General features: G+C 34.6%; 1 protein-coding gene and 1 long non-coding RNA gene across 3 annotated transcripts in view; one reads left to right on the forward strand and one right to left on the reverse strand.

The window, feature by feature from the left end:
• Positions 1–23,933, reverse strand: part of RASA2 (RAS p21 protein activator 2) — a 119,872-nt gene that overhangs the window by 74,792 nt on the left and 21,147 nt on the right. The window contains exons 2-4 of the mRNA XM_037139388.2: positions 20,032–20,149; positions 14,933–15,036; positions 3,773–3,867 (exon numbers count right to left, since the gene is read on the reverse strand). Of these exons, the coding sequence (XP_036995283.2) occupies positions 3,773–3,867; positions 14,933–15,036; positions 20,032–20,149 (317 nt within the window). The remainder of the gene's footprint in view (positions 1–3,772; positions 3,868–14,932; positions 15,037–20,031; positions 20,150–23,933) is intronic.
• LOC119044848 (uncharacterized) overlaps positions 1–23,933 on the forward strand; it is a 79,817-nt gene that overhangs the window by 7,850 nt on the left and 48,034 nt on the right. The gene's annotated exons all lie outside the window — the stretch shown is intronic.

Here is a 23,933-nt window from a genome sequence, read left to right on the forward strand (position 1 = left end):
TTTTATTACTATTGGAATCTTTTCATTTCAGGGCTAAATTATGTTTTCTCATGTTACTGAAATTGAAGGGAATCCTTTATACTGAAGTTCTCATTTCACAGATGAAGATCCTTGAACAAGTATAGGATAGCAACTATTTTGGGTACAAGTGCCTGCTAGTGGTACCAATAGGAAATCAAACATCTTTTTCCCTTTGAAGTAGAGATACCAATCACTTCTCTACCCAAATCCCTTTCATGGGGAACATGTCTACCCAAAGTCCAAAACAGACTTCTGTACAGTGACTTTACCCCCAGTCATATCAAATCAGACTGCAGTGGACATGTGACCCACATTTGGCCAAAATCTCTAAATTGTGGCAGAGAAATGAGATCTTAAGAGAGTAAGGCTGCTATTTGGCTATACGGTCGTGTCAAAGGCTAATGTGCCCGTGTGTGTGTGTGTGTGTGTGTGTGTGTGTGTGCGCGCGCGTGCGCAAGAGATTAGATGTTACTTAATGAAGAAAAGGGAGAGACATAGTCTCATTGCACATACAAAAAGAATACAATGGAATCTCATCATACAGTATTTTTCCTTTCTCTTTCATTTTGCAAAGTGAGTAATAAAATGAAAGATAGAAAACATTAATTATTCACATTACAAAATGAAAGAGAAAGAAAATAATAATATTGAAACAGTGAGCACTTATATTCAATGAGCACAGTGAGCATAAGAGTACGGAGAAATGAATTAGTGGATCTCAGTTCCCATGTGCCTCTTGCAGCATCTATTGCTCAATGAGTGGAAGTTTCAGGATACAGTATATATTTTAACTTCATCATGGCCTTATATGCAAGCCAGCTGTTTTATGTAGTGGTCAATCAGAAACCAAATACCCAACATTTTATTGTACTTTATGAAAAGTCTTCCAAAAGCAATTTTGACTATGTAACCTGCATCTATTCATTATAAGAATAGAGGTCAGCCTCTACTTAAGATGCAGCTCTTCTGTAAATGGCTGACAACTTTCTAACTCCTACTGGTTAAATTGAAGTTTCTGTAATTATACTCCAAGAAGTTTCCTAGGAACCTTTGAATGCCTCTTCCTTTTTCTTTGAGTTTATTTCAGTAGGCTTCTTCTGTACCTTATACTCAGATGTTCCCTAAGAGATACTCCTAATCTCTGTTGAGGCCTTTTTATGGCCAATAGTATAGAATAATGAAACACAGTAAAGCACTATGGTTAAGAGTTTTAGAATCACACCAGATCTCTACTGTAATCATGGTTCCTACACTTAATTAGTGATGTGACTTTAGAGATATTATTTAACCTCTATGAAACTATTTTCTGTATCTGTAAAATGGAGATAATGCTACCTATACCTCATAACACAAATTTGAGGATTACATGAGATCATGTATATTAAATACTTAGTACTGTGCTTGGTATAAACTGTTACAATTACTAATAGTAATTATTAGATGGAATTCCTGCTGAACTCAGTCTGTCTTATATAGCTTTTTCCTATGGCCCCATTAATAACTTGCATACCCATGATATTTTTGTAAAATTTTATAAAAGTTATGCAAGTGAATGACTTATTAAAATAAGATTTGTATGAATTACAGACTGCTTTCCTAAGTTTCTAGACTCACAAAGTTAATTTAGTATTCCTAGATCAGTTTTGGGGCCAAACAAGAATATTCCCAATGGTACTTACAAGAACCTGAAAAGTGTTATGCATTCTTCCTAGCTCCTAAATTTTACTTCCAATACTCATTAAATCTTTTAAATACTAAGTATCATTTTTTAAAAAAGAGCTATAAAGATTATACTCATTTATGAAAATAACTCACAGCAAATAAATGTTGACATTATATCTAACAGTTAAATGCTAGACTTTTCATCTTCCAGTAATGAGTTTTATATATACCATCAAATAAAAGCCTGTTACTTAGTAGCCATTTATGAATTATATAAAGAGTATTATTATAAAGGCATTTCTACTTTTTGAGAGCCAAGGTACTTAAATACTTTAGAAAATTTACATTGGTCATAAGAATGGATTTTATTAACTGCATCTTAAAATAACCCTCAAATTTCATTTTAGACCAAATTCTTAAAGCCTATTGTTACCTTGCTTTTTGTTAAAACTTTAATTTAAAACTTTCATATCTGCCTTTTCATAAAGGTGTATTAGGGAAATGGCCACCTGATCAACTGGGAGTAAACAGATATTTTACATTTAGATAGCATTGAACAGCTTTCAAAATACTCTTGAAGGTATCTATATTTCACTTAAATTTCATATCATGTGATCCAACATGACAACTTTTATTTCCATTTTATAGAAATAAAATTCAAGGTCAGTAAAGTAACCGCATATGAAAATTAGGACCTAAATTTTCTAACTTATAGTTTAAAGCCCTTGCTACTTCATCACTTTGCCTGTCACCTAGATCATTTACCATACTGTACGATTGGGATCTGAATAACAGTAATTGTCAAATGGAAGGGAAAGAACCTTAAAATGGGGTACAATAGCTAAAACAGGAAAATCTGAAATTATATTTTGTACGTAAGAAGAGGTTTTAGTATACCAGTACTTAATTTTCAGAGAATTTAATCAAAGCGAATGCTTGAGAGATTAGGAGGAAATAGAGACACAGGCACTTTATTTGCAAATATCTGTGGGTATGTGCACAGCACTTTTTTCTTCTCTTAAACTTGAGTCACAGTAGCAAATTATAGCTTTTAGAGAGGAGGAATTCTGCTTGCAATTATGCCTTCAGGAAATGGTTTTACAATCCTTATCATATTTATAAATAAACAGGGTTATTTAAAAAAGGATTCTTTTTAAATAGAAATAACAATTTCTAAGAAAAGCTCAGATTTTCCAGAAACAAATAGAAAGTACGACACATGGCTAAATATCTGTCTTTACTTACACACAGAATTTGTAAAACCTCTAATTTTTGCAAGAGGAAAGAAAAGCTTTAAAAAGAGTAATGATCCCCTTTGAAATAAGGGAAAAGTGAACAATAGGAAGGACAGGTATGAGAATAAAGGTGCTATATGGTGAGCTCAGGCATGGTTTTGAATGAACAGCATTTTCCTAGGTCTACTTTACTAGAAAGTAAAGTAAAAGCATCCTGGTCAGAATAGATAAAGTCACAGACATCTAGAAATTCTCCTCAAAGTCATAGTTAATAAAATACATTCTTCCTTTAAAACTTTTTCTGCATCTAGCCCTGACCAGTGTGGCTCAGTTGGTTGAGTTTGTCATTCCACAAACCAACAGGTCACCAGTTCAATACCAGTCAGGGCATGTGTCTCCAGTTCCATGCAAGAGGGCATGTGATAAACAGGCAACCAATAAAGGTTTCTCTCTCACATCCATGTTTTGCTCCCTCTCTTTCTCCCTCCCTCCTGTTCTCTCTAAAAATAAATAAATAAATCTTTTAAAAAATAAATAAAACTTCCCCCCTTACCCCCATCTAAATAAACTTTAATAATTTGCTCCTGTGACTGATACAAAAGAACAAAGGGGGAAAAAACCTCCCAATATAACTTCCCCACATACATACAAGCATGTGTGTTATTCTTGAATTCATGTGGCAAGACACTTCCTTCTAGCTACTTATTAATCAAATGTCTAAAATATATGGTGCCAGAATTTAAAATAAGATGTAATAAGTTGTAAGTATATGAACTAGTATAATCTGTTTTCACTCATTTTCTTGTGTGACAGTCTCCTATATCACTTATATCACAAGTCTTAATATTTATTACCTGAACTTCTGAATTGGAGTCAACAGGCTGTAGTGAAAACCAAGTTTCTTTACCACTGTGGTTACACAAGTCTTCTTTTTTGATGGCTACTTTTCCTATAAGAAATAAGTACAAGAATATGAAGAAACATTTCGTATAATCCTTAATACTATTATATATAATACTTTGTAGAAAACATTTAAAAACAACATACCTATTGATATTAAAAATTCACCTTTACAAAGTAGTTTTCTATATTCTAAAGAATAAAATGTGCTGTTTTTCCTCGTCCTTTGGCAGGCCCTCCTCTAGGTCATTTTGAATCGGGGTTTAACAAAAATTCAGTTGTATTTACATGCAACTGCATTTTTTGGTACTTACTCAGATTCAGTTTTCACCCAAAGTACAATCAGTGTAAAAAGTACTGTCAATGCATTTATACAATGATAATGTAAACTAATCCTTCCAATTCTTTAATGCTATGAATAAAAACTATGTTTTATATCTGCATTTAATAAGAGTTTATAAACCCCAGTTAAGAGAAAAATAAAAAACATTATATATCACTAACAATATTGAAAATTAACTTGAAAATTATGGGCAATTGAAGCAATAATTTTGTTCAAAGTTTGCTTTTATCAAAATATTGCAAACACTGCTTATGCTGCTTCAATGCACATACACACACAAAATCAAGGCAGCTCCTGAAAGACCTTCTGCCTCTGAGAAAGATACAATACAATGAATAAAGCAGTATGAAGAGGAAGAAACAAATGTTCTTATTATAATGAAGTATTTGCCATGTTGGTGCAAAGTATTTCCTTCCTCAATTCAAGTTTTAAGAAGTAGATAACAGTTTTGCATATGACTGACAATTTATTTGAAGATTCTACACAAAAGCTTCAACGAAGGATATACACTAACAGTCAAAAAGTTTTCTTTCTCCTATCAAACAAGAATTTTCATTTTAAGTGCCCTAATTATACTTCAAGAATATCTTTCACTTACGACCTATGCTGGTTTTTTAGTTCAACATATGAAAACTTTTAGAAAACAGTATGTCAGTTTTTGTGTATAAAGTGAAAAGGAAAAGCAAAACAGGAAAACAAATAAAGACTATCTTTGAAATTTTATTCTGGAATTAATTATGGTGATGGTTGCACAACTCCAATAATACACTAAAGACCACTGTATGGTACACTTTATTTTTAAATTTTTATTTATTAATTTGAGTGTGAATGAGAAGCATTGATTTGTTATTCTACTAATATATGCATTCTTGTATGTGCCCTGACTAGGGATCAAACCAGCAATCTTGGTGTATCAGGACGATGCTCTAACCAACTGAGCTACCTGGTCGGGGCCTATGGTACACTTTAAAAGGGTGAGTTTTAATTAAAATAAATTAAAAAATAAAAATAAAAGGGTAGAGTTTTATGGCATGTGAATTATACCTCAATAAAGCTATAAATTAAAATGTTTAACCAAATTAAATTTTTAAAGATTTTATTTAATTTTATAAAAAGATTTTCTTTATTTTTAGAGAGGGGGAAGGGAGGGAGAAAGAGAGGAAGAGAAACATCAATGTGTGGTTGCCTCTCACACACCCTCTACTGGGGACCTGGCCCACAACCCAGGCATGTGTCCTGATTGGGAATCAAACTGGTGACTCTTTGGTTTGCAGTCTGGTACTCAATCCACTGAGCTACACCAGCCAGGGCTATTTATTTATTTTTAGAGAGAAGGGAAGGGAGGGAGAACAGGGAGAGAAACATCCATCAGTTGCTTCTTACACGCACCCTGACCTGGGGATCGAACCTGCAAACCCAGGCACATGCCCTGACAGGGAATCAAACCTATGACACATCGCTTCACAGGATGATGCCCAACCAAATGACTCACACTGGTCAGGGCCATATTAAAAAATTTTTTTTCAAGATTTTATTTTTAGAGAGAGGAGAAGGGAAGGAGAAAGAAACATCAATGTGCAAGAGAAACATCTATTGGTTGCCTCTCACACACCCCCAAACTGGGAACCTAGCCCACAACTCAGGCATGTGCCCTGACCAGGAATTGAACTGGCAACCTTTCGGTTCAGGGGCCGGCACTCGGTCCCCTCAGTCCACTGAGTCACACACCAGCCAGGGCTATATTAAAATTTTTGATAAGCTTATCTTTCCAGTCATGACTGAAACTCAAACTATGAAGACTACCTGTATAAGTGTATGATCTTTTAAGGAAAATGTTAATATATAGCTACTTTTACTTTCATTAGAGTGGCAGCCCAAAAGAGAACTACTGAAAATTTATCAGCTATATTTATTAACATCTGTAAAATTGTTAAATTAAGAAATTAGCCCTCATGACAAGCATGACTCTTTCCAAATTTCTTATAAATATATTGGATGAAATCTCATGTGAAGGTCAAAATCTTCATGTAAATATATAGCATTTACAATTCATTCAAATATAATAGGAAATAACATTAGGAAAATAATATATTTCAGCCTTTAGAGGACATTGAATTTAAGATAGAAAATAATGAAAAAAAATCTTCCATTACTGAATATACAGATTATGAGCAAGTACAGAATTCAAGCATTAACTGGGACACCCAAATATTCTTTGTGCTGCTGAAGGAGTTTAGATTAAGAGCCATATCATACAAATCTCTTGATATGTTTACCTATAGAGTTCATCAAATTCCTGGCAGATCAATATAATGCCAAGAATGATTTAGGATTCAAAATTATGACAAAGGATTCAATATTGTTCATCACAAGTGACTCAAATTATCACGATTCTATAAAGTGGTCCCACTTACTATTGACTTCACAAGAGATATAAATAAGGCAATGTACAGCAGCTTCATACATATGTATGCACATAAACACACACAGACATAGACCTATGCCTCCTATAGCTGAAGTTCTTATTTTTTGAGAACTACTTATCTCCTTCTTTAAAAATCTTAGTGTCTATCCATGAATTCTTTATGTTCTCTCCTCAGAAGAACTGCATAGATATTATCTAGTGTATAATTTTAAGAGGGTTTACCCATCATCCAGAAACTTGCTGGTAAGCCCTGGTTAAGATTCCTAGTCTACAATTTCCAGGATTTTTGGTTTCATAGATAATTTATGAACATGTATGTAGCTGTACCTTTGTGTGTATATATAATAGATACAAACATCACTAAAGCAAGCACCCAACTTAAGAATAGCATTTTTAAAGAAGTTTACTTAGAAATTTACTGGTTTGATTCACTTACTCATTCAACAAATAATCACAGTGGCACTGTTTTTTTAAGTGGGATTTGATTTCCAAACTTCCCTAACCAAAGTTTATTTAACCAATAATGCATCGAAAAACTACAGTAGGAATCTACCTGTTCTATTTATGACTCACAACTCCATGTCCATGAAAATACATCTTTTGTTACAGCTGCCTTCCCAAAAGAGAATCCTTAGTTCACAGATTAAAAAACAAAATCCCAGAAGGACGTGCCCTCTTCTTCCTACTTCATATCTTAGTATCCACGGTACTTATTATCATGAAAGAGTTGAATGGTTCTTCTCTTCTGAAAGAGAAACCCTTCTCTGACCAGCTGCATAAATAAGCCATTCATAAATTGAGAAAAACTTGCAATTTTACTGCCAGCCCTTATTATCAAAGTCCTTTTTAAGCTGTCAGTCTCTGAAATGTAAAGGTTTAGTTGCATGAGATTAGTCATCCTGAAGAAGCAGGGAAGAGGAGGACATGAGTGATCCCAAGAAGTCAGAGAAACTGTTACGTAGGAATGACAGAGGAAAATACTTGAAGTCATTAGGTATTAGGATCCCTGCAACATGTTCATCAGTCCTAGGGAATCGAACAAAGAGGAAAGGAAGGGGGGAGGGAGGGAAAGAAAGAGAATGAATGAGAGAGAGGTGGGGGAGGGTAAAGGGCAAGGGGATATAGAAGAGGGAGAGGAGAGGGACAGATACTGGAAGGACAAGTTTCTGAAATACAAACACTTTCTTGTTGTTTTGAGTACCCCTAGTTAGAGGCAGGTATTGGCTGTGAAAGGCAGGCAGCCTAACACAGCAGAAAGAGTGCTGAACTGAAAAAAAAGCCAACACTTACTGAATATGCACCAGATAGTAGACATTCTTACATATTTCCTATTTAATCTTCATAATAATCTTTGGTGTAGAGAGTATAATCACCTACTACCCAAACAAACTACCCAACAAATTATTTGTAGGTGATAATTTCATTTCCTCACTGTCCTAACAAACTCATTGACAGAAAAAGCTTAGACTAAACATACAAGGTCTGTCTGGAAAAAGTCCAGCCATTGTTAACATGACAAGAACAATTTGCAGGACCTCCATGTAACCTGGCAGCCAAGGAGAGTAAACTGAAATGAACACACATGAATAAGGATTACTTTACTGCACCAGTCAGTGGGGGTGATAGATGCTGTTAAGTGAGCATGTGTACTGTGTGGCTGTTGCATTCAAAATGACTGAACAAATAAAGCAATGAATCTGTATCAAATTTTGTGTTAAATTTGAACATTCCTCTGTAGAAACTATTTGAATGATTCAAAAGGCCACAGCTGTGGGCAACTAGTGATTGGCAGCTTCATCACAACAACACACCCACTCATGCCTCACTTCTTGTACAGAGTCTTGGTGAAACATCTAATCATTTAGGTGACTCAGCCCCACTACAGCCTAGATTTGGCACCCTGTGACTTCTGGTATTTCCTAAACCTAAAATCACCTATAAAAAGGAAGAGATTTCAGACTATCAATGAGATTCAGGAAAATACAATGGGGCAGCTAATGGCAATTGGGAGAACTGTGTGAGGTTTAAGGTGTATACTTTGAAGGGGACTAAGGCGTTGTCCTGTGTACAATGTTCCTTGTATCTTCTTCAATAGATGTCTCTTTTTTCATATTACACGCGTCAATACAAGGGGAGGAAACAAAAAGAAATGAAAGAATTGTGGGCCAAAAAACTCATCTTTGTTAGTCTGTAAAAAAAATGTATTCTTAGCTTTCCAGCACTATTTCTATGCAGCATTTTCTTGCCATCTGGAAATACTATGTTATATTTGGGCTACATTTTTAGACACAGCATATTATTAGAAATTTCATCCTGATACAGATCACCAACTGGCAAAATCTCGATAGTCCCATTCCTAGTTGGACCACAAGAAATGGCTGAAAGAGTAGACAAAGAGTAGTGACAGGTATGACTGCATATACAAGATGAAATAGGACCAGAAATAGGACTGAACAAATTCTGGCAGATAATCAGCAACAGCAATTCAGTCAATGGCAATATTTCCATGCCTCAGTGTATGGGGTTTAGGTGGATACAATTTGGTCTCTGGGGTAGACTGGTATATTAACAGTCTCTTTGGTGTGTGCCACTGTGTAGGCCCCTCCAGCACAGACTCTGGGTTTGGCCATTGTCACTTGTTTTTGCCAAACGGACATTAGCAGAGGTGACACAAGTAGAGGTTTAATAAGCACCTGTGCAGTAGTGGTTACCGTCTTGGAATCCTGATACCAGGTGGAGAGGAAGACCCAGATAACAGCCAGTACTATCAGACATATAAGCCTGATGGTTCAGCCCAGTCATTCCCAGATAACTGCTCATTAGTGACCCCAGGTGAGACCAGCAGAAGAACCATCCAATTTGGCTCTGCCCAAACTGACAACCTACAGTATCATAAACAAACAAATGTATGGTTGCTGTACTAAGCCACTAAACCACTATTGGAGGGGTTTATTACATAGCAGTAGATAACTGAAGCAGTGCCATGCAAACAGTTACTAAGGCAAATTTTAAACAGTAGGTTTGACTTAAGAGCTACATGCCAGCAGAAATTACAACTCAGAGCTATCTTAAATTCAGCCTTATTTTATAGATGAACTAGGCCTAAGAAGGTACAGTAACTTGTTTGAGATCATACAGCTAGTTACTGATAGTCATGACTGGAATTCACAACTGCAATATTCTAGTAACATTCTAGTAAAATCCTCTTATCAAATATTGTTCTGAACCCAGGTGAAAGAAAAAAAGTTGCTGAAGTCTACTAAGATGGTAGATCTTTGTTTTGGCTACGTTTTTTTGTTACTAAAACTTTGTTGTCTTTAAACTTGGTTGTGTGAGAAAGCACAGTGTTTCCACCTACGCCTCCATGTTGGTGGAAGTCCAAAGATGGTAGATCTTAAAAAGTTTAAGCCTAGATTCCTCTGAAGACTAAAATAACTAAAAAATACACATTAGGAGGTAAAATATATGTTTTAATTTTAATATTAATAGGATCTTTATTGGAAATGGAAATATGCATATATTCTTACATAAAGTTTTACTTTTGTCTTTTTCTCAATTTTTAAAAGAAAACGGTATATCTTCATATATTACACTTTTAAAGCCTCAATTTTATAATTTCATTTTCTTTTGTAAAATGGTTCTTAAGTCTCAAGTTTTTAATTAACTCCTTATCAATCTTTTGCACTAACTGTTCTTGGCATATTAAGTGCCTAATATGAAAATAAATGGTCCATACTGATAAGTTATTACTTTTGGGAAAGAGACTGGAAGGGTAGGGAGTCTGTGGTCAAAATTAATTAGAATTATCTGTAATGCTATAATAATTTTTTTACAAAAAGAAAAATATCCACATATTAAAAACAAAAAACAAACAAGTTATATTAGACCAGTACACATTCTCAGATCTCTAGCTCAAATTTCATTTCCAGAAAATGCTATGGCACTGTTGAATCTTCATTTGGGCAACTCAGAGTATAAAATAATTGAGGCACCTCAATTTCTGGTAGCTCAAAAATTTTTTAAAAAAGCCAACTTTATGAGTTAATGACAGAAGAAAATTCTGAACTACAAAAATGTAAATATTGGGTTGGCCAAAAAGTCAATTTAGTAAAATAAAGGCCACATTTTCCATTTTCTTTCAACAATAACTTTATTGATTTGGATATTTTGAGTATGCCAGCTATCTCCCATGTGGGAAAACACAGATTTTTTTCAATTAACGTCTTGATTTGATCACTAACAGCTTTAACTGATCTACTTGACCATGGAGCACAGTCTAGCATAAAATCTCCAGCATGGAAGATTTTATGGACGTTCCAGCATGGAATGTCACAAACTACTTTGACATGTTTAATCAGTCACAGTACCTTCTCCATATACTGCACAATTTTTTGTGCCTGTTTCAGTTGTGTTTTTACCTTTCTTGAAATATTAAAGCCTGATATGCTGAAAATGTTGTATATTTTCTTCCATCTTCAATATTAAAATGGTTACATGAAAATTCACCAATTTTGGTACTTTTTTAAATGCATGCTGATATGACAACTGTCACAACACAATCTAACAAAATTGTTTTGAATGAAGTTAAAGACAATTAAGTGCTACGGAGCCATCTTGTGGAAAAAAGCAAACGAACTTTTTGGCCAACCCAATATTTATCAAAGAAAACAGCAAGACCATTTTCCCACTATAATTAAAGGGTTCATATGTACTGTGTCTACTTTAATAATAATTCCTATGTACAAACGGGGAAAATTCCTACTAAATATATAAATTTTATCTACTAATGATAAACTTACTTTGAAAAAAGTTCTCAAACCAAGTTATAATTTTCTGATACCAATCCACAAAAAAAATGATTTTTACTTAAAATTTTTTAAAAATAAAATTGATGTTTTTACTTCAAAAACACACACAACACAAACCAAAGGCAAACTTTTGGAAATCATACTTATAAACCTCAACTTAAAGCCTTTTCAAGAAATACTTTATAACTATGATATGTGTACACAGAACATGAAAATTACAAAATATTTTTTTAAAAAGATGTGACTGTGAAGATACTCTCTCTCCTAAATTTCTTAATAATCACCACCAGCCTCTATCTAATCCTCATGCTACTCTACCTCTCCCTAGTTGTTGACATTAAAAGATCTCCTTACCTTCAATGATATTAATCTATCTCTTTTTCTACCTTCCTTAAACACCTTATCAAACTTCACTGAAGCCTCATTTTCCTTAGAACACACTCCTTATCTTCTAGGGAAATTTCATTCATTCCAGGGGAAACTTCAAGTATCACTTAATGCTAATGACTCTCAAATCCACATCTCCAGCTCTTTTCTCCAGCTTCATATCTGCAATCCCAACAGTCAACCAAAGATGTTCCCCAGGTAACACAGATTTAACTTGTTTTAAACCACTCATCATTTCCCCTTCCCAACCCCCACTCAAAACTGAATGCTCTTACTGTGTTCCTTGTGTCAGTTAATGAATGACAGCCACACTAAGAAACATTTTTTAAACTCTTTTCCTTTTCACAGCCTCTTTTCCCCTTAGTCCCTAAATCCTATTTGAAGCTACTCCTGTGAAGTATATTCCTTCATTCACATTTTCACTGCCATCACCCTATTTATCTCATTTAGTAATAGCCTCCTGATTGGTCTCACTGCCTCCACTCTCTCTGTTCTAAACCTAAAGTATATGTGTGTGTATATATATACACATATTTTTTAATGTGTGTATAGTTATATATAGTTACACATAAAACTTTAAATATGTAATTAATAGACATTATTTTATAGTTTGAAAGTTACTGTTGTAGGAAGTTATTAAACTCTAAAAGTATATTTGTATGCGCAGTTATATGTAATTTTTAAAATGTTCCCCATTTTGAGAGACACAACACTACTGTATATAAAATGAAGTCCAAATTCCTTAGCATGGCTCTTAGGGTCCATCACAACTTGACCCCAATTTTGTATTTCCAGCTTCTCCTTTTACCATCCGCCTCTTAAGTAACTTATATACTTCAGCCGACATACCACAAACATGATTCAACTTTTTTCCTCTGCTTCTGCTAATCCCTATTACCTTGGAACAACCTGCTAGTCCTCCGCCAAACAAAAACTGTTCTCCCCTCTATGCTCCCAAGTACTTTGTTCATACCTCCAGCACAGAACCTATTATATTAGTGTTAGAGTAAATACAATTCTGCCTCTCTGACAGTCTGGAAGGAAACTGAGTGTTATTCATCCTAACATTCCCATCCATTGTTTGCCATACGGAAGTGTTTATAAATGTTTAATTGAATTGAGGGCAGACTAAGGTGATCTATAATTAAGGGTTTGCTAGAAAGAGAAGAGTATGTACAGAGGTAAAGAAGAAGTCAAAAGAAAGACAACTAGGAAAATACAATGTCATTAAGCTGTCTTTTCCTGGGCAATCGGAAGAGTCAAATGTGACACAGGAGCAGATGAGGATTAAAAAACTGCCTTTTGTGACAGAAAAGATTATTTGCTATAGATATCGCTGACAAAAGCTAATATATTTATCAAATAAAGATGCATAAGCATAAAAGATTAACTCTAGCAAAAAATGGGTGAAAAATGAACAACTAATTCATAATAGTAAAACATATGAAAAGTTCTTCAAATTCACTGATAATAAGAAAAATATGAGTTAGAAAATTAAATATTATTTTTCACCTATCAAATTGGGAAATTTTTTTAATGATAAGATCCAAGAAGAAAATGGTATGAAATGGTTATGCCCATGTCATGTGTGGGGCGACTGTGAATTAGTATAATACTTCTGGGGCCAATGTAAAAATATATAGAGAAGTAATCCTAAAAATAGACCCTTTGCCTCAGTATTTTCACTTATAAAAATTTATCTCAAGGACAATAGACATTCAAAAATGTATGCAGAAGGATGTTCACAGTAGCACCATAAATCTGAAAACATAAATGTTTACCAACAAAGATGTGGTTAAAATAACACATTTCTATACAAAAATATTACATAACAAAATTTTTAAAGTATTTACTAACACAGGAAAAGGATCGTTATATGGTACTAAGTGAAAAAGAAAAAAAACAATGTAGCATGAAATAAAGAATGGGAAGAAATATATAAATTATTAACTGTAGTTCTTCCTGTTCAGAGTCACTACTAGTCACTAAGGTTATGTAATAGTTGTACAATTAAGAAAAAATATGTTTTAAGAGGTCATTTGATTTTCCATAAAATGACTTTTGCAAACTTCAGAAAGGTTTGTCAGAAAAATGTAGAAGCCAGACTACAGAGATTTAAAAAGAAATTAGTAAGAAGAAGGATACAGACAGTTTAAGAGTTTAATAGCAAAGGAAAAATAAATTAGATGGTAGTTAAGAGGACTAAATCAAATAAAGCTTTATCATTTAAACTACAGGACACTTGAGCATATTTCAAGTCAGAAAAAAGGAATGAAGATGATGAAATTCAGGATACTAAAAGGGGAGAGAATAATACATGTAAATTATAGACCTCTACCTGTTATTAAAATACACAGATACTGGCACAAAGACCATGAATGTGACACATGTGGCCAGTTAGCTTTGTTTTAGTCTACCCCGACTCAGACAATTGTTTAAGAAATAGTAACCAATGCAAACAGAAAACATATGACCAGATTAAAGTGAATTACTTCTGTTAGAAAAACTTCAAAAACAGATGTTCTTTGGAGGGATCAAATCCTGTGATCTTTGTATAAAACATTCTTTCTGCCCTCACTGGTATGGCTCAGTGGACTGAGTGCTGGCCTGCAAACCTAAGGGGTCACCAGGTCAATTTCCAGTCAGGGCACATGCCTAGGTTGCAGGCCAGGTCCCTGGTTGGGGGCCTGTGAGAGGCAACCACACATTGATGTATCTCTCACACGGCAATGTTTCTCTCCCTCTCTTTCTTCCTTCCTTTCCTTCTAAAAAAGAAATAGATAAAATCTAAAAAAATAAAAATTCTTTCAACCATTCAACATAATACTCAATATTACCAAATATAAGGCACTCTGTGAGCAATAGCCTCTGCTTCATAAATACCATATTCAACTAGAGAATCTAGGTATTAAACAAACCAGTGAACAAGCGTAATGAGTACTAAGGAAAGAGACCCATCAGGTACTGAGGAAGCATATGACACCATGACAGGAATCAAATTAAAAATCAGATTCACAAACATGAAGACTAGAGAAAAGGATTAAAAATGTCATGCATATATTATTCTGTTGTTTTCAACACTTTATACTTAGAAAAAGAATGAACATAAACACCAATGTTGTGATTAAAGATAATTATGAATAATACATACCTATACGAAGGTCTCTTTGTAAAACATTCTTATCATAAACATAAAAAGACAAATACTGGAAAGTTCTTGGAATCTCAAAGTAAAATTCTTCACTGAAAAATGGGCTAGAGAGAAAAAGGGGGAAAAGCTCATTATTTTAAATTTGGAATTGTCCTCAAACAATATTTTCAACAAAACAAATTAAAGTACACACTGAAATGCCATAAGAAAAGCTTCAAAAGCTCCAAAATAATTCTCTATGCTAAGTTTCAACTAAATCGTGTATAAACCAAGCTCAACTCTGAAAGAACCTTAATCACCAGGATGAGCTCTGAACAGCTTTTCAGGAGTCATGTGAACAGAAGACTCAGTAATTACCTAGGGTCATGCTCACCAGAAATGGACACAAAGGAGAGTGGAGGATAGTGCCATCATCTCCGGAATATGCAAAGGTATAATAGTCACAAAATATGATACTTAAAATGGGTAATGTTATGTAAAATGTTACTTTAAAATATATTTTGAATATTAAAATAGGTTATTTTTTAATCAACTTTACTGTGCTATAGTACATATAACAAAACTCAATTTACAGTATAAAGAGTAGCTCTGGCTGGTGTGCCTCAGTGGACTGAACACCGGCCTGCAAACCAAAGGGCTGCCAGTTTGATTCCCAGTCAGGGCACATGCCTGGGTTGTGGGCCAGGTCCCCAGTAGTGGGCATGTGAGAGGCAACCACACATTGATGTTTCTCTCTCTTTCTCCCTTCCTTCCCTCTGTCTAAAATAAATTTAAAAATTTTTTAAGTTAAAGTATAAAGATTAATGATTTTCGATGTTAATAAACTATGTAGTCTACATCTTAAGATATGGTAACATTTCTATATCCCCATAAAGTTCCCTTTTGCTCTTCTACAGTTGCCGTACCACACCTTCCCCAGACAACCAGTGATTTGATTTCTATCACTATAGATAGATGTGGTGTAGAATTTCAGACAAATGGAATCAAATAATATGTACTCTGTGTCAGCTTATTCTACTAAGCTTAATGTCTATGAAATTTTTCCCATTGTCTGTGTCCTTTTGCTTTAGTTGTGTCATAATACTTCATCTATGAACATTTCACAATCCATTCTCCTAGTGATGTCACTTGAGTTATTTCCAATTTGGGCTATTAGAAATTAAGCTGTTATGAACATTTTTATACAAGGCTTTCTTTGAACATAAGCTTTCAATTTTGGGGGGTAGGTAACTAAGAATGAAATTGCTGGGTTAAAGGGTGGGTGAATTTTTAATTTAGAGGAAACTGTCAAACTGTTTTCAACATGATTTCCAATCTTTTTATGCTCCTACCAGCAATGTATGGGTGTTCCAGTTACCCCATATCATTGTCAACTTTTGCTATTGAAAGTCTTTAAAATTAGCTATTCTAGTGAATGTGACATGATGAATTTATATACCTGTGTAATCTCTAGTTCAATCAAGATATAGAACATTTTTTTAATTTTTCAAAAAAATTTTTTAAGATTTTATTTATCTTTAGAGGGGAAGGGAAGGAGAGAGGGAGAGAAATATCAATGTATGGTTTGCCTCTCAGAACTGGCCTGCAATCCAGGCATGTGCCCTGACTGGGAATTGAACCACGATCGTCTGGTTTGCAGGCCTATGCTCAATCCACTGAGCTAAACCAGCCAGGGCAAGATATAGAACATTTCTATCTGCCAAGAAAGTTCTCCCTCCATACTGTCACATGAACCACTGATCTGATTCTTATCTTGACACATTATGTTCAAGAATCTATAGTGATAGGTATAAAGTGACTAAATGTAATGGAAAAAAAGTACAATGAAGATTTTATAAAAAGAATCTATAATGACAAAAATAGCTTAAAAATAGCATTTCCCTGATACCTAACGATGTTGAGTGTCTTTTCATGTGCTTGTTGGCCACTTGTCTATCTTCTTCTGGGAAATACACATTTGGGTTTTCACCACATGTTTTAAATGAGTTGTCTTTATTCTTATTTAATCAAATTCTGGATACAAGTCCTTTGTTAGAATATATTGTCCAAGTTGTGGCTTGCGATTTCATTTCCTTAACAGTGTTGAAGAACAAACAGAAGGCTGAGATTTTGATGAAATCTGGTTTATCCATTTTTCCCTTTTATAATTAGTACTTTTTGCACTCTATGTGAAAAAATCTTTGCCTAAGAGTTTCTCCTTTGAAAAAGATTGTTCTAGGCATTTTAAGAATGCTATTTGGACATTTAAATTCTACAAAGACAGGAATCTCTGAAATGCTATGAACATCTTATCAAGAATTCCTCTTCTGAGAAAGTTTAGTTTAAAAAACAAAAAGATACTTTGAAAATGTTACTATAAAATGCAGTCTCGTTAGGATGTCACAAGTAAAATGCTCCTCAAGAAGTCTTTTCCAACTTTGTCCAGAAAACATTTGACTCAGTTTGCAGGTATAGTGCCTGGTCAACTTCTGTCAATATTTTTGTCACATCAACTGTAACCAAACTCTTAAAAGTTAGTCTGTCAAAATAGCTCGTCTTCTAATTTGTCTCAACAAAAAAATCAATAGGAAAACAATTATTAGGCAAAGACATGACATGTTTAGGTATTTTACTCCTTTGTATTATTTTATAAAGTTTATAAAATGGAGACTTACTTTTATATGTCATCTACCTACACTCAGATAAGCCAAATAAGAATAACATGAGAATTACTCATTAAGTAATCTTTATCACTGTATCATCCCAATGTCAACAATATCCACATTTGCATGCCCACATTTTTATTTCATAAATAAATTAATCAATCCATTTGAAGAAAACTTTTCAACAAAGTTGGTAAAAAGCAATGACTAGACTTACAAAGTTTTTAAAGTAATACTCCACTGTTCATTATCATCGACTGTGGTCATGAATATGACTCCTAAGGAAATTCCTGGTGTAGACAAGAGGAGTACCAGGTATAAACAGTACTGCTGTTACTGTTTATATACCACCTACTTCTTATAAGGATTTGAGTGAAGTAGAGATTTGGGAACTATAGATTCCATATGTGAATCTAACTTACCTGTTATGAAAGCTCTATCTCCAGACTGCCTACAAAAACTATAATATCCAGAACCCACAAAAGATCTAAGTCAGGGGTGTCATATCATTTTCAGCAGGGGTTATATCAGCCTCATGGTTGCCTCCAAAGGGCCAAAATAATTTTAGGACTATATAAATGTAACTACTTAACTGTTAAGGAGTTGAAATTACAATCGGACCTTTGACGGCAACTGGGAGGCTGATGTGGCCCTGGTGGAAATGAGTTTGATACCCCTGATCTAAGTGGTATCTACCAACTTTTGACTTAATAGCTTATCACAATATCCACAAAGGTAGAAAACAATGAAATGAACCTAAGGAGAGCAAGGGCTTATATTACAGATTCTTTCACACTATTCTACAAGAAAAAAATGCTAGGGGGCACCAAGAATCCAAGAAGCACCTGGTCTAACTAACTAGTACACAGTCTGTATTGAATGACCTAAGGTAAACCACTGTTAGCTTTAAAGTATCTTACAAGTTGCTATGCATCTAAAAAATAATTTAAGATGGATAAAAATAATTATTTTATCATTTCATGTTCCTCAATACAAATATCTGGAAAGGTAAGGCTTAAAAAAGTAAGCTAATTTTAATTATTAATTTGGAAGGCTACATATTAGAAACTATCACAAGTAATTGATTTATAGACAATTATTAGTTTTGTATTATCACTGATTTTTGTGTGATATGGAATCAGCATACATAAAGTAACACGTTAAGATTTAAATAGTTTCAGGTCTCAATCTTAGTTTTACTTCAAACTTCCTTTATTATATGCAAAAATTATTCAGCCTTTTGGTGACTCAGTTTCATCATTTATAACACAAGTATCAACAACTCTAATACAACAGGGACAGGTAATTTATGACTAAAGATGTGAGGTGTATTACATCAAATCTTTTTGAGTTACTCCAGTATTTTCAGCTTTGTACATGTCTTTTTTATGAAGAATCTAATAGACACTCAAAAGTATAAATACCGATGATAAAGACATAAAGGGGAAAACTTCAGAGAGAAAAAAGGTGAGTACAAAGAAAAAAGATATGAAAAGAGCATAAAAATATACACATGGCATACAATTTGCATTAGTCATGACACTCAGTATTTCATGTGCCAGATGTTCATTCCTACATCTCCTGATGTCCTTGTTTTTGACTCTGATGTCTGAAGATGCCTGTGTCCTTGCAGCACAGCTCTGTGCTAGAATGTCTGCAAACACTATTACAGGGCAGAGGCGACACACTTCAATTTTATGAGTTAGAATTCACTATTATGCTCTAAAAGTGCTGTTACACTTTCAAAAACAAGAAATTGACTGAAGAGTTAATTCCTTAAATGACTTGTATAATCTGTAAGAAGTTATCCTCAAGAGAAGTAAAATGATGCAGTTTGAGAAAAGTTGAAATGAATGGGCAAAATTTAGCCTTGAGAACAAACTGAGGTCTATAATAGTTGTTTTCAAAAACTTGAGTGTCACGTGTCACGTGAAGGATGTTTGAAACTTGTTCTCCAGAAGTCCAAGGGACAGAATTAAGAACAATTAAGAGGAAGACACATTGTGAGGCAATGAAGGGCCACATGAAAGTAAGCACTGTGTCTTATCGTGTTCTCATGGATATATTAATAAAGAGCACTCAGCAAGTTCTTGGCATATAGTAAGCTCTTTTATTAGATATTAACCAACTAAAAATAGTAGCTTTCTAAGAGTCAGAATAGTTCCAAGACCAGAATGGCTGCCTAGGAGGTAGTCAAGCAAATGCCAGATGACCACCTGTCAAAGATAATTGTCGGAAGGAAATAAGCATATGGCAGTTAGTCCAGCTCAAAGACCAGTAAGCTCCTTCAAAATCTGAGATTCTGTAATTCTAAAATTAAATTCAGAAGGTAAGAGAAAAATGAGTTTCATATGAAAAGACTTCATCTTTTTGATGAAGTCTTGAAAGTATATAAAGTATATTAACAAATATATACCTATATATAACATGAACGATAATTTACCAATTTTTACAAACCTTAAAGATTTTTCAACAACTTGGGTACGATAAACTTCTTCCTGATCCAAATTTATGGTGCAGAAACAATCTCTCATTTTGTTGGGTCCAAGATACGGCAATAAATTTTTTGCTTCACCTGTTGGCACAAAAATTGAAATTGGTGTTAAATATCACCAGCTGCTTCATGCTAAGCCTTATATAGGATTAATTCATCTGAAAGAACATACAAGATGTAGTACAGGAAAAAAATTAGTGATTAGAGAAAGTTGATCAACTTGTTTTAAGGAAGTTCAGTCATACTGAGGGAGGAGCTATGTGTAAAGAGGCAATTAAGGTCATATTACATCACTGAATTCCTTCCTGGCACTGGAAAGGGGCAATCCCCTAACTTGTGCTGACCATCCCATCCCACTAGCACCAACTCAAGGGCTGACCCTAGAATTAATCTTTCTTTCCTATATTATCACTGATTTTCCTTTCTAGTAGACCATTCCCATCAGCACATAAATAAGCTTTGATATTTCCCAATTTTAAAAAAGCACAAAAAGAAAAAACAAACCTCCTTTGACTCTACCTCCTCCCCTGTGATATCATTCCATTTCTAGACTCCCTTTGACAGCAAAACTTCTAGAAAGCAATTATCTCTAATATAATTCTCATCTTCCATTCATTCTTGATCTTTCCAATTAGCTTCTAACTCCATGAGACAGTGAGATTGCTTTCCATATTGCCAATCCCAGTGGTTACTTCTCTGCTCTCACCGTACCTGATCTGGCAGCACTATGTAACATAAGTGAACACTAACATCCACCTTTAAAAATGCCCTCTTCTTGGCTCCCACAATTCTGGCTTTCCTCCTACATCACTGGCCCTCCTGATTTCTTTCTCTCCTCACCTCTAAATATTACAGTGCTTCAGGGCTCTGTTATGGCCCACCTTCTCTTCTTCGCCTATGCAAATTCCTTTAGTATAAGATATTATGATGTCTCCCAAATCTGCATTTCCAGGTCTCATGTCTCTTCCTCAACACTGGATGCAAACATCCAAGTTCCTCCTTGAATTCCAGTAGACATCTCAAATTTAAAAAGTCCCAGACAAATCATCTGATTTCCTCCCCTAAAATGTGCTCTTCCCCCAGTCTACTACCATCTTCCTCTTTTTCTCATCATCTTCCCCAAACATCCCACCCCCATGTCAATAAATCCAGTAGGCCTCTAAAATGAATTCCAAATCCAACCAATCCTTAGTCACCTTCACTGGTAGCACTCTACAGTCTACTCTCTATCAAATAGTAGAATATTCTGAACATTATCATTCAGATCAGTCATGCCCCTGCTCCAATACCATTCCATTTCACTTGGAATACAATTCCTTTTCTAAATTCCCACTTTCAGGATCTACATAGCCCTACTGAACTGTCCTCTCCTCTCTGACCTCTTCTGCTGCCACCCTCCTCAGTGTTCACCTTCTTTCCATTCATCAACCATGCCAAGCTTGTTCAACCTTAGGGCCTCTGCCTAGAATGCTCTAACCCATAGCTGGCTCCTATCATTCAGGTCTCAGCTCAAATGCCACTTCCTCAGAGAAACCTTCTTTGACTACTGTTACCACATTTTATTTCTGTTTCTTTTCATGATAGCATTTATAACTATCTGAAATTCTGTCAATATCACTTAAGTGGCCCTGGCTGGTGTGGCTGGCCCAGTGAGTTGACTGCAGGCCTAAGAACCACAGGCTTCGATGCCCAGTCAGGGCACATGCCTGGATTGCGGGCCAGGTCCCTGGTGGGGGTTTGCGAGAGGCAACCACACATTAATGTTTTTCTCCCTCTCTTTCCCCCTCCCTTTCCCTCTGTCTAAAAATAAAAATAAATAAAATCTTGAAAGAAAACAATACTTGCAGAAAAAAATTAAAAAATATATTACTTAAATGTTTATTTTCTGGTTTCCTCATTCTTGAGGCCTGAGAACTTGCTGATTCCTAAGATCTAAATTAATGACTGCCTTATAGTAAAGGAAAGCACTGGAGAGTATTTGTTGAATGAATATTAAAGAAGACAGCCTAGTTTTGAAGTTCTTGTGAGATACTCATGGGCCACAAGGACACATAAAAGTGTAGGTGTTGAAATCGGACCCCAGTGTACTAAGTTAGCAAAACAAGGCAGTTGACACGAGGAAAAGAGCTTTGCCCTAACAATCATTAAACCAGTGTTCCTGTCTTACCTCTGATACTAAGAGGCTCAGTGACTTCAGACAACTCACTGAGGCACAGCTTGCCTGAAGAATGTTTGCAATAGATAAACTTAAGTCTCTTACTGATTATCAGCTTTAAAATGAAACGCCATTTAAACCAATATATTTTAAAGAAGTTTATTAGAAACTAAAGAAACACTTAGGAAAAACTCTAAAACAAATACTTTTTAAAATTTAAAATCAGTGGAAAGGCTCATTTTATTAAGATACTCATTATTAAACTTGTCATTGAGAAATTTTTTTAAAAAATCAATTTACCACTTAAAAATATATATAAAAATACTATATTCATCTTGAGTAGGAATCAAGGAATCTAATCTTTTAAAATGACCCCAAAATTACCCCATGTGGGTTGGACTTTACAAATAAACCCATTTATTAACAGGAAAAGTAATACATATTTGATTCTGTATCCATCCATTCTCTTACTCAAAAGACTAGGCGTCCCTCCTCTCATCCCACATCCATCTGTATTTTGCCCACCTACAGTTCGCCCTTCTACCTGTGCTCTCTCTACCCCCTTCCCTCCCTCACTCCAGGGCACTGATCACAGTTCTGTTTTCATTATTTTCAAACTTTTTCTCCTTTTAAGTTTTTCCTTCTTTTTCAACGCCTCACCCCTGTGTAATTTCTGCTTTGTTTTTTTAATGAAAAACCCAACTAGGTCACTCGATAGGGACTGGAATGTAAACGTATTTGGAATTAAATAACAGGCACGCTCCACATCTAATGAGGAGACTTGGACACTAAATCACTGCTCTTGAACGTGCTCCTGTTTTGCTCACATACGTGCACTTTAAGAAAACTAGTCTATTAAATATACACATATTCCACCACCCATCTTTTTAAGAGAGAGGCAATGTGGATAATGTTGTCTACAGCATCCAATGCATGTAACATTATCAGATATTTACTTAAAATACATTTTAAAAGTTCTATGTAACATATAAAATGCTCTTACATCATTTCCTATAAAAGTAGTTACATAATCTGTACTCTTTGACTGTCACTAATGTTCAAATAAACTACATTGAAAGGGAATTTATCTAATCAATGTCCAGCTCACCGATCAATCATACAAATACGTTGATTAAGTGAGCTATTAGGACTTTAAACTGCAACTCCAAAATTGGCACTTTATTAAAAATATATATCAAAATAAATACCACTTTGTAAATTCAAAAATGAAGTAGCTAACTGTTAGAGAATAAAAATAATGTACCCATTTTATCTCTAAACAGAAAGAGATTATAGCACATACTTCATATCAAACTACACAAAAAGACAAAAGTAAGGAAATTTGGAAGCTTGTACTTGTGCTGCATGTGATACTTGCTTTGGGCATCACTAGTTCCAGTTAATCATGATATATATATATAAAAGCAAGTGCATTGGACCAAAAAACAAAAACAAAACAAATGCTGCTCCTTAAAAGGCAAGCTTCTTGAAAACTTCCTCCACAATCTCTGCTCTAATCCCTTCCCTCCTACTCACAGCCTGAACCTGCAATTTGGCTTCAGACCCTATTTCTTTACTAGGACCTTTTAGAACACTAATAATATTAAGTGCTACCAAATCAAAAGATTGCTTTTCAGTTTCTACCTTACTTAACCATGCTTCAGTATTTGATTATGCTGATCTAGTCTCAGTTCAGGGAACCCACCCATT

This window comes from Artibeus jamaicensis, unplaced genomic scaffold (genome assembly GCF_021234435.1).
Source record: "Artibeus jamaicensis isolate MK-2021 breed Jamaican fruit bat unplaced genomic scaffold, CSHL_Jam_final contig_519, whole genome shotgun sequence".
Classification (NCBI taxonomy): Eukaryota; Metazoa; Chordata; class Mammalia; order Chiroptera; family Phyllostomidae; genus Artibeus; species Artibeus jamaicensis.